At 41.4% G+C, this 12,416-nt stretch overlaps 1 protein-coding gene across 2 annotated transcripts in view; it reads right to left on the bottom strand.

The window, feature by feature from the left end:
- Nucleotides 1–332: 332 nt before the first annotated feature.
- RFTN1 (raftlin, lipid raft linker 1) overlaps nucleotides 333–12,416 on the bottom strand; it is a 95,955-nt gene continuing 83,871 nt past the window's right edge. For both annotated transcript variants that reach the window (XM_066194824.1, XM_066194814.1), the window contains exons 8-10: nucleotides 8,010–8,113; nucleotides 6,564–6,645; nucleotides 333–2,742 (exon numbers count right to left, since the gene is read on the bottom strand). In XM_066194824.1, the coding sequence (XP_066050921.1) occupies nucleotides 2,308–2,742; nucleotides 6,564–6,645; nucleotides 8,010–8,113 (621 nt within the window). In that variant the 3' untranslated portion in view covers nucleotides 333–2,307. The remainder of the gene's footprint in view (nucleotides 2,743–6,563; nucleotides 6,646–8,009; nucleotides 8,114–12,416) is intronic.

The raw sequence follows: 12,416 nt of genomic DNA, 5'->3' as shown, positions 1-12,416 counted from the left end.
GTCACAATTGGAACTGATTATGAGATTACAAAGCCCAAACCCTGCCCTTTTGAAACTGAAAAAACATGCAAGTTCTCTTCCACTCTTCCCAACCGTAACCCAGGAAAAAAACATTCTACAGGAACCAAGTTTTAAAACAAGCCTTCACTTAAACAAGTGCAACTTCCCCACACGCCGTTCGATGCTTTGTTGGGAAAGGAAAAACAAGTAGCCAGTTCTGCAGCACCAGTAACTACTGCTAATTCAGTAAGACGCTTCCCCTCATCACCACTTAGAGAACGGAGTTCCTCCTTTTGGGGACAAATAACTGGCATTTGTGCAAACACCACAAATAAGGAATCTCCTCATGACCTTTATTTCTCTTTAGTTTTGTAAGCAGTTGAGATTCAGTTAAACAAGGTCAAATTGCAATCCAATAAACGTTTTCTATTAAAAAGTATTTGGAGAGGTCTTTCTACTGCAACACTTTCTACTAGCAAAACGTTCATTAAATATAGCGAATTTTTAAACAAGATTAATACAAAGCTGGTCCTTGAGATAGAAACCATCAGTAAAAGGATCTTATGCTAATAAAATCTGCAAACAGGAACTTAAAATTGTACAAAGCAGAGACCTTATATTTAAGCAGAACTGCAGCAACCTATTTTTGAGGCTATTGGAACCCCAGTGCAATCTCAAAATACCAAATGAAACAACTGAAAAATAGCATCAGAAACTGAAGTTACTTACAGTCCTGTGGTTAAACCACTGAATTCAAAATAAAACACTCTTTAATCAATGACAAAACTACCACTGTGCTTTGTGTGTGTGAAATCAAATGGTTTAAACTTGAGCGCCTTCATCCCAATTAAATGAATATTTAAGTGATGTAATTTTTCCCTTCTCTGCAATGTTCTGCCAACTGAGTAATTTTTAGGCATGAAAGATGCTTCTGAACCACTTTAGGTGCCATCTGATACAGAACGCAGTCCTTTGTACAGCATTTTGATTTGAAGACTAAGGAAAATCATCAAGCACAAATCAGTCAAGGGAAAAAACAGCAAATCACTTACAGAGCTCTACCTCTTGCTTTAAAACAAGAAAAGCAGGGGAATTTACAATGTTTTTCTCAGCTTGTTACCAGATTACTTGACCACTTCTAAACAAGGATGAAGGTGGTTAAGAAGAGAGAAACCACTCCTTCCTACATTTGTAAAAATACTGAAGTACTTGGAGAACATTGGCACAGAAACTATATTACATGTACATTCACTTGTAAATATTTTTATGTAGCTTCAAACATAAAAATCTTGCTAATTTTACAGAATTCCGTTAGGTATCCCTCCCAGCATATGGTTACTTGTATGAAAAAAACGGTCTGTTAAGGTATTTTCATTTTGGAAGGTCATTCAGTGACATTTGTTGGCCACGGACCCCTGTGTACAATTTCAGTTCTTTACCACAAAGTATTTCCTAACAATGAGGAAGTGGTGCAAAACCACCTGGAAAAGGTCAGGAGGTAACATCTAATCCCAATTTTAGTGATGATAACCACTGACCGAAGTACTTTTTACCTGCCTTTTTGTTTCCTGTTTTTCTGTCTTCTGAAGCCCCCACAGCTCCTGATGAACTGTTGATTAGCAATGACCCAATAGGAAATTGCATTTTGTCCTGGAATCATCCACCTCACAAATCCACCATGGGATTTGTTTACCCACTGTGCCTGAACAGGTACACGATTTGCTTATTGCAAAAGGATCTGTAAGGGTTAAAATTCAGAAGAGAATCTCATCAGTGAGTGTGCTCCTGGAGAAAGATATGGATAACAGCCATCTTATCTAAGCTTTCCAACTTCAGTTTCAACCTCTTGAAGTCCAAGTATCATTTTTATGACACTACAAGCCTAGTGACAAAATAACATCTGGCACAATAACTTTTCCAGAAAAGCTACGTGGACAAGAAAGTACTACAATAGTAAAATCTGACCGAACAGAACACTTGCCCTGACCCAGGCTCAAAGCTGGCTTGCTAAGGTTGGTCATGCAAAAAAGTATGATTTCTGTCCCTCCCCACTTTTTAATTTAAAGTGTAGCTCTAGGAGAGCATTTCCCACTACATACAGTGAAAGGAATTTTGCAGTTTCTGGTTGAAAAGTCTGGGCCTTGTAGATATTTAAAACATTAAGATACCAGAGTGCTAGAGACCAAAGTAAGTCAAAAAAATGCAAAAAAGAAATGCTGAGTTGAGCAATGGAGTTAGTGGTGGGGATTATCAAAATCTGTTTTGTCTTGGCAAAGTATCAGTAACAGGGTTCCTAAGAAGCAGGTCTTATTCGCAGGAGCAGTCCCCATCCAGCGCTGCCCCGTCGCTGCCGCCATCCAGCCCCGGCGCGCAGCCCCCGCTCTCTGCGGCCTCCCCCGCGGGGCAGCCGGGCCCGCCCTGGCTGGGGCAGACCTGCCCAGCACTGTCACCAGTGTCACAGCCGGCAGGACGCGTCTCCGCTGACGCCCCGTCCTCGTGGGGGGCACCTCTGTCGTCGGTCCCGGCTACCTCATCTCCCAAGTCTATGACATCATCTGGCTGCTGCTCTGGATCAGGCTTGGCTGCTCTTGTGATTTGTGCTTCTAAGTTTCTCGTGTTCTCTGTGACTTCAAATTCCTGCATCTCCTGCGCCCTTTGCTTCTCCCTAGTACTTAACTTAGCCTTTGTGGAATTCTTCATTTTTCTGTTGTGCATGTCTTCTTTGGAGAACCTCCAGTGAAACTACAAAGAAGAGATCCAAATGTTAAAGAGCATTAGAGGCAATCTCACGTGGACATCTACTTTCCTGACTAGACATGTTTTGATCAGTTAGTTTTTTAATTCAAAGACTAAGGATTTGACCAGAAAGACCCAACATTAAAAGAAGTTGCCTGACCAAATCAGATGGCCTAAGATGATTTCTGCTCACACAGATATCTCTGTTACACAAAGGGAGAGCTCAATGCTTTCTGCCTCTGCTGTTGCATGTGCCTGGTGGGTTCCTCTCTACACTGTGTGGAGGGAAAGGATATGCAAAGCTGCCTAAGTGCAGACAGAAGAAGCAATCCTATGGCATTATTCCAGTGCTTTTCACCAGGTTAACAGCAGAACTAACACCACACCCACGACCATACCCAAACAGTAAAACATTCTGAACCATCTGGATGAATGCCTTTTGATGAGAAAGCATGAGGCTGCTACTTGCAGCACTCCCCCAGGACTTGCCACAGCCACCATTTCAGAACTGTTTTAACTACTACTGAAAAACAAAAAGGGAGCTAGCAGCACCTTGAAAAACTAATTTGACAGGTATAATGTATATAAAGGCTGAAAAATACGTCACTATTCTACCTGCTTCGTTTGTCAAAAAACAAATCAAGCTTCCCTAGGAAAGCCAGACCATAAAGTCATAGAATCATATTATGGTTTGGACTGGAAGGACCATAAAGGTAGTCTAGTTCCAACTACCTTGCCACGGGCAGAGACTCCTCCTAGAAGACCACATTGCTCCAAGTTCCATCCAACCTGGCCTTCAACACTGCCAGGGAGTGGGGCACCCACAACTTCTCTGGGCAACCTGTGCCAGTGTCTCACCACCCTCACAGTAAAAAAACTTTTTCCTACGTTCCAATCTAAACCTGCCCTCTTTCAGTTTGAAGCCATTACCCCTTGTCCTATCACTACAGTTCCTGGTGAAGAGTCCCTTTGTGACTTCCCTGCAGGTCCCCTTCAGATCCTGGAAGGCTGCTGTGAAGTCTCCATGAAACCTTCTCTTCTCCAACCTGAACATCCCCAACTTCCTCAGCCTGTCTTCAGAGGAGAGGTGCTCCAGTCCTCTTACCAACTTTGAGGCCTCTTCTGGACTTGCTCCATGGTTCCAAGCCACTGCTAAGCCATCCTACACAAGTTTGCTAAGTACCTCTGAATATGCACAACCATTTTTTCAGCAGTGTCAGTTGCTGATGGAAGCTCAGGAATGGGTTAGGAGGCAATATCTGGATGGCACAAATAATGTCATCAGGACATTCAGCAAACCCAGCCGTGTTCAAAAAAGCCATTTTCTCCAGTGAAACTGGGTCTGTGCTGAAGTTGGCCAAAAGAGTTTGTATTCATAAATTTTTGATCTAGCTATTTATTCTTTAATCAAAAAGCCATTCAAAACTTATTATTAGATTACAAAGCTGGAACAATGTTCTTTCCTCCTGGTAGCCAGAACTTAATGTAAAAGGAGAAGGGGAAAAAAGGAAAGAAACTGGCTTTCACAAAACTCTTCTCGGTTTTACTTAAAGGAAGTTATCTTTCACTTCAATAGCACTGCAATTTAGAGAAAGAGGAACGATAACATCTCAGTTCTAGAGCTCAGCTGTTTAAAATTCAGACACCTGAGTTTTTTCCTCTTTGATTTGCAGAAGTGCTGGGCACTCACCACTCCACTTAACTCAATGCTCTCTTTGGCAGAAGGTTAAGATCAGGGCCCTAAATGTGATAAAGATCCAGCTGTAGGAGGCTTTGTGTGTGTGTGTACGTGTACACAGTCAGGTACTTAACACTGTTATCTCACAAAAACGCATTCAGCCAGTTTCTGCTGAAATAAGCACTGGTTTTGTATAAAGTGAATGAGCACTTGAATAAACCTCATCCCTGACTGAATATTACACTAACAGAAGTATTTTTCAGTGAGGAGAGAAGTTGTACCACTCCTTGCATACTTCCTTTTCTGTTCCTCTGATTACCTTGAACAGCAGTTCATTGATGTGCAAAGATAGGACAGAACATTTTCCATCAACGCAATATCCATTTAATGTTATCATCCTATTTCCCTCCTCTGAGGGTTATCTATAAATATTTTAGACATGCCATAGCTTAAGTTAAAAAAAAAAAACCTCCCTGATAGCCTGGGACGTTTTATGTGCAGAATATTCAGCAACTTTTAATCAAATGCTTGGATTCGCATCTTTGATGTGACACAACAACCACTTTGAGATGTTGAACCAGTCTTGCATCCCTTTACAGAACTATAATCAAGGTGTGTCATCCTTCCTTGACCTTTGGTATGAAAATGTGCTGTGGTGATTCTTGCCCTCAATTATGCCTATATATTTAACACTGCCAACGAGTGAGTCCTTTGTTTTGTCAACCAGACATTGTTGGATAAGTTTTTATAACCCAGAATGAAAAAAACTTAAAGTTTTAAGTCATCTGGATGGTATGTATGTGTTATTATAATACAAGAAATCAGCATCATACTTCTTTTTCTATTTGAGGATGAACAACCACATATGGGTTCCCATCCCTTGCACTAAAACCACACACAGTGGTAGGAAAAGAATGACCAAATACAGGCACTCTGACACTCATCCCAAGATCCCTTTAATCACCTGAAAACAATGAGAGGAACCAAGGAAAATGGGCTTTGTAACAAGTTCACACAATATTCTGGGCTCCAGTTTTGCAAATGAGAGAGAGTAAATCCTAAATCAGTCACACTCCCAGCAGTGCTCTCCTGCTTCAGTCAATTCAAACTCTCCCCTCCCTGGTCTGCACTGTATCAAAAAGACAACCTTCTCAGAACCAGGCTCCAAAAAGTGAGGGCTTCATAGATGAAAACTGTCTGCAATTATCTAAACTGTTGAGTAAAATGCTTCTGGTGCTCAGCTCTGCTCAGCATTTCCTATCTCCTGCTGCAGCTCAGCTCTGCACGGCCTCAAGCACCCACTCCTGCAGGTGACAGTGGGCTGGCAGCACTCACTAAAGCCCACAGAGCCAGAACAAAAACGAGGCTGCAATAGTCAGCAACCTCATTGTCGCATGGTTCCAGAGATCTTTTCCATACTTCATCTGGCTTTCCTGATCCCTTGCATACTGAAAGAGCAAGGCAAATTTGACCACTGTAGGAAGGCCATCACCTTCTCAGTTTCCAGTTCCTGTATTTCTCTCTTCAGCTGTATGGCATGACAGGTTTGGGCAGGGGTTGCCACAGCTGTGTGTTTAAAAGTGGAAGTGGGAATACATACATGCATCCACATCCATACATCATTAGCTGTCAGCTATGCTTTTGGATAATTTAGCTGGATTCTAGAGGCTTTTCTTGGTTAAATTACAGCAGAATTCATTAATATTCACACAATGGAACACCAGCCAAGATCAGGTCTACATTTTGCCAGGTTCTACCGAAACAGAGAGAGAGAGAGAGAGAGAGAGAGAAAATGAGAGAGCAGTTTAAACAGAAAATACAGGAAATGGGTGAGAGAAAATAGTGTTGGTTCCACCTTACAGGCACCAAACATGAGAGTATTTTAGGTCTAAATGGAGGTTTATGGCTGGTTTACATGAAAAAAAATCTGCATTTCTTATGCTGCAAGTTCAACAGAGAATGAAATCTAGGAGCTTTGACATAATTTGAGCATTTTTTGTTTCTTTCGTTTGAACAGTTCCATTCCTTGTGTCTCGCTAGCGTATGGCAGAAACATTGAATAGGCCATTTTACTTCTATGAAAAATCAATTTCAATATAAAAATACCACCAGCAAAACCCAAAGAAACCAGAAACTCAAGGTTATTTACCTTAGATTCTTTCTTCTTTGCTTTCTGGGGCAAAGAAGGTCTCTGAAGAAATACAATTTGCTTTGTAGATAAATTCCCCTCCCTGAAAAGAAACAAATGCACACTCCTGAGAATGAATTAAATTCTCATCCAGCATCATTCAAAGCGAAAATCCATCTCAGTCATTTATTTCTGCAGGTCAAAGAAGAACAAAATGAAGAATGATCCTTACATTGCCTGTCCCTGGTGTCTTTGAGCAGCCTGGTATTTTGGGGGGCAGGGAGAGGGGAATGTTCAGACTGATAGAGCCTGTCAGCCTATGACACAGTTTTGCTGAATGTTTTAGCATTAGTGTGTAAACACAGAATAAATTGCTTGGAACAGAAAGGAAGAAACCTAGGAGCCCCAGTGCCTGTGTCTCAGCAACACTGGAGTGTTCCTTCCCTCCTTCCCTCCCTCCTGGGGAACTGATCTGGAATGGGGCTGGGTGCTCCCTGTAGGTCATGGCAGGAGGAACAACCACCAGCTGGGTGCCCTTCTGCACTGACCTCTGTTACTGAAGGTATTAGTGGGATACAGAAAGCTGGAAGAGAAAGAAAATTATATATATATATCTTTAAGAGTCAGGGATTACGAATCATAACTGTGATTTTTCTATTAATTCTTATATTTAAACATTTATGTAAAACTTAAGTACAGCTTTTCCCTCAACACAGATGGCCTTTTACTTTTTAGGTTTTTATGTGTAGGAGTAGTCTTCATCCGAATCTTATAAAGAGCTGGGCGTATTTTTACTCTTTTAAGATAAAAAAATCATGACTGATTATATTGGTGTATATATACATATAAATATATCCCTGACCAGTGAAAATTCAGAAAGCACCATCTTCATGATTAACAAGTGGTATGATTGTTCTTGCCCAGTTATGAAGATTATTTTTAACTGATTTGCATTTATATTTAAAAACTCAGAATATAAATAATAGCAAAGTAGACCACAGAATTATTGTATCTGCACACAAGGCTACTAGAGCAGTGACACCCTAATCACACAGGGTTCTGCTCAGCTAGACTGTATCAGCAGCATTAGACAGACATCTACTGAGAATAAAATTACTTTTCTTCAGCTAGACAACATCTCACTCCAAATATTATCACACATTTTGTCTTTGCTCTAAAGGACGTTACTGGAAGATCCAGAGCAGGAATTTTACATTCGTGGAGCTTACAGAGAGGCAGAAACACCCAGAAAAATCATGCAGAAACCACACTGCCACCTTGCAGTCTTTCTGCCCACCAGACGTGCTTCCTGCCACATGTGGTCAGTGATGCTCAGAAACCCCTGAGAACAGCTGCAGCAGGCCTTGCAAGGAGATCCACACTGAGTGCATGGGGAATTGCTTGCGCAGACTGCGGTGCTTGTACAGCCACTTCCCTGGCCAAGAGGCAGCACCCACCCCTCCCTACCTGTTTGTCTTCACAATGGGAGTGGGAAGCACACACGTCAGCTGCCAGCCGTACATGGCAAGGGAATTCAGCAGCGGAACGTAATCTGTCTGCACTTCAGCTCCCTGGGGAAGGAAAAGCAACAGTTGGCATCAACACTTGGAGTGTGACATTCAGCTCGACACCAAAACAACCCCCAAGAAAAAATACACGTGTGGGTTTTCGCACCGAAGTGGGTCATGTTTTATGTTCAGCAAGGCAGGAAGGGAAACGTTGAAAAACATGAGACAAATGACTGATCGCCCATACATCCCAAACTGTTAAAGGAGTTTGTTTAAAATGGCAAACATCTGTGATCTTGTTCTTACACTGCCTGACTCATCCATCTAGCTTTAGATCGTTCCAGATCCGAACAGGATAAATTCGTTGTACGTTATCAATTATCTCCTCCCGAGAAAAATTATGTTCAAGTAGTTAAAAAATGACAGCGCTGCTTTGCTGGGATTCTGCACTTGTCTAAGCTTCAGCAAATCCAGAATATCTGCACTGGAATCAGTCGTGCTACTCTACCATGATCAAAAGGATCAAAAGGAAAATAGCCACAAAATAGCAACAAAAAATATAAGTACGAGTCTGTTCCTTTTATTGCCCACAAATACGCGTCGCTGCCTTCTTATTTTGAATCAGGAAATCTGTGGGCGAGACGAAAAGCTTTGCCTTTCAATGCAGGAGTCTGGCTCCTGCTGCACATGTACCCAGCAGAGCCTTGCTCATTCCCTTTCAACTAAATGGCAGACCCTGCAATCCACACAGAAAGAACCACTGGTGGTTTCAACTAAGATTATTCCAGTGAGGTGTCTAATTGCCAAGACTGCCAGTAATTTAATGAATAGGTGCCACAGCATATTTACTAGCTTTTAATTTTAATAAACACAAAGCAGACAAATGGTAACTACTAGTCTCTACAAATATAACTAAATTTGATTGGAATAACAATTACATTTGCCAAAAAGCTCAAGCACTTACACTGGTTTCACGTGCACGTTAAGGATTTTTAACTGCCAATTCGCAACACTGGGGAAGGCACAATAGTTTTGCAGCTCCAGAAAATCCATTTATTCCACAGTAATGAAACACTCATTTGATCAGAACTAATCCAAATCCTGCTGTAGTTATTTCAAGGTATTTTAGTGAATTCCAATCTCAGCTGTTCCTTTCTTCTAACAAATGTAATTTAGGTCACTTATATCTTTATAACTGAATGGCTGCCTGCCTATACCTATTAAAAACCCGATCATGACGACAAGTGCAAATAGCTGAAGAAGCTGTATCAGTCCTGCTTAAAAGGAAGTGTTTAAAATCTCTACCTCAGAAAGTGCCTGCAAGAGAACACTACTAATGTTACTTCTGCACAGAGGCTTGTGGGGGCTTAGAGAGGTAATGCGACTTTAAAACATCACCCTGTACAAACTGGAATTTGTAACTCTGGGAATGAGGGGGCCAAAACTACAAGGCCCTTAACTAGTGTCCACTGGAGCAATCAGGACTTACTCTGCAGCTGTGATCGTGGTAGAGGCAGAGTCTCCTTTGACTCCCATTTCCCTCTGGAAGATGGATATTTGTGCACTCTTTCCAGTTTTTAAAAGAGAGTGTCCAAGGGTAATCATGCAAAATTATGACATATCTAGATGCCATTAAGATGTAATGTCTCAAAAAGATGTATTAATAACATACTGAGATTTATGAGATTGGTCAACAACGCCTTCAAAAAATAAAGATGAAAATATGTAACATGATGATTAAGGTCAGAGCATCCACCATCAGAAGCTCTCCATGAGGTGCCACATAAAAGGACCTGTCTAAAACATTCCCTCCATCAAACAGTGTTTGCAGAGTAAAAACCAGGAGTTCGCTCATTTAGAGGAGGCAAGCAGATCAGGAAAGACTGGCACAGCAGAGCTTGTCTGTGCCCTGAGGAACATCTTGTGTTGTAAAGAGGATTTCTATTTTGAATTCATTGCCTAAGGTGGGTGATTAGCAGGGAGAACCTTCTTCTTGCATCAGGATGTGCAACAAATGTCAGAAATCAGAGGGAGATTATGGCAATGAGGAAGGACATCAATACCACGCAGAGCTCATTTGGCTGCTGTAGAAGCCAATTTGTTTCAGGGACACGCCATCACTCCTGCCACAGCCCCCGTCCCTGCAGGCTCTGAGCAGCGAGACGGGGCTGGCTTTGGACCTGCCTGACTTGTCAGGATTAAGCATCATCTGCAGCAGATGATGGTGTATTTCACAACCCAGTGGTGCAGAAAGGAAACAAGCAGGTAAGCACATTCAAAAGTTACCAGAAAATAAATTTAAGTAAATTAGGCCTAAAAAAAAATGGGGGTTTAGATCTGGCAATGTAACAAAATGAAAAGCAACCAACCTATTTAAAGAGTTCTACACAGTTGTTACAAAAAGGTGACCTCCTATTTTTCCCATCTGCCAGTACCCAACACCCCAGAGTGCCCGTTGGGTTGTCTGGAGGCAGATGTGTGTACGTGATGCAGAGATGTTCCCCTCTGAGCTCCTCAGGCCCTTTAACAAGCTCCCTCCAACTCCACGACGCTTCACTGGAGTCAGACTCTGCACCTCATCTCCAGGTCCTTGGGGAATAGACTACTCCCAATAATTGGCTGAGCTTGAAGATGACAGACAAGAAGAAGGAGTCACTCCAAAATAAACAGGTTAATCCACACGAGCTTCAAACTCTCGACTTGCAAATACAGATAATAGAAGCTTTTTTTAAGCCCACGTGGAATTATTTCTCCCTCCCCCTCCTGAATCATCGGCTGTAATTCTACCCCACGACTGGAATTTGTTTGCCAGCAGGAGTCACAGTTATACAGACCTTTAATTGGTGTCACATTAAATGCTTTCTAAAGCAAAAATGCTTCTAAACAAACAATATACTGGGGGATGGGTGCAGAGGAAAAGAGTACTCTTGTACTCGTTTTATATTTAATACAGTAATTATTTTATCTACTGTTATTAGAGACAATAGAAATGAAATTTGAAATACACCATTCCCTCAAATAAAAGTGCAATGCTCTTTCTAACTAACAAATACTGGATTTGAACACCAGTAGAAGCAGGAAAAAACTGTGCCAGAGCACTCCTGAACAAGAAGTGTTCAAACAATGTGTCTCAAACTGGGAGACATTTCATTCACTGAAAGGGTGGAAAATTTTAATTAACTTGCTTCCCACTCTCCTGCGGATGATAAGTAATCTCTGATCACACCTTGAGTGTCAAGAAGCCAGAGCATATTGAGCTAGGATTTTCCCTTGACTTGCATCACATGAAAAGAATTCTTTTTATTTGTAGTTGTATTGTTTGTTTCCAGCATTTTTTCCTTTCACAGTTGCTTCTGCTCATTAGGGGAAAAAAGAAAAAAAAAGATTAAAAAGTGATAAGAATAATATCTAGGGCAAGCCACACAAACAACTGCATTAACAATTTTTCTTTTCTTTCCTCCCCCCTACTGCAGCAAATTTAACCACAGCAAGAAAATAAACAAGACAACTACTAAGCTCTTGTGAGACAGAAGTTCTTCAGAAATCATTCTTTCCTGGGTTAAGTGAATGTGATTTAGTTACAAGGCAGCTATGGATTTTCACTGTTTAATATTTTTTCCCAACATGGATTAAAGAGTGGTAGATTGAAAATCCCATTAAATAAATCTTAATAAAATCTTTATCAGCAAATCCTAACAGACTGTGTACCAAAATCTACTGACAGATGGCAAAGAGGATGGGAAGTAAAAAAAAAAAAACAAGTTGCTTTGAAAAGTGTAACCTACTGTTTGTTGCAGAAAATGGGCACTGCATTCAAACCCAGCTCCTTACAAAAAAATACAGGGGAGAACCCACAAAGGCAGCACCACACACCCCCAGCCAAGGCTGGCTACTAGTCCCCAGCCGTTCCAAAGTCAAAGCTTTTCTCTCCCTGGGCACTGACGGGAAGAAATGGAAATGGCAAAGGCAGGACTTGCACCACAGCAGAAAAGAAAGAAAATGCAGTGACAGAAATTGAATATCTGGACTGTGCAAGAACGACCCAGTAAAAGTGTGCTGCAAACGTTTTATGTTTGCAGTAATACAGCTGACAGGAGGCCTAAATTCAAGCTCTAAATTTGTGAATTATTTGCCTTTTTCCTTTTCAGACTTCTTCCAAGAGGTGATTTCTGCTGACAGTGTAACAGTATTGAACCATTAAAAACGTTTATTGGAAGCAAAAGAGAAGTTTCACAAATGCTTCAGCAATAAAATGCTGGACTTTTTCTTCGAGTATTGAGCTGCTCCTGAATTTCCATATGTAACACACCACAGCACCTTGCTGGCAGATACTTGCTACACATCCATTAGCTGAGGAGCAAAGGGC

The sequence above is a fragment of the Chamaea fasciata genome, unplaced genomic scaffold, assembly GCF_029207755.1.
Source record: "Chamaea fasciata isolate MVZ Bird 193981 ecotype frontalis unplaced genomic scaffold, bChaFas1.0.hap1 SCAF_1, whole genome shotgun sequence".
Classification (NCBI taxonomy): Eukaryota; Metazoa; Chordata; class Aves; order Passeriformes; family Sylviidae; genus Chamaea; species Chamaea fasciata.
Note: the sequence above shows the minus strand (reverse complement) of the source record. Positions and strands in the feature narration are given on the sequence as shown.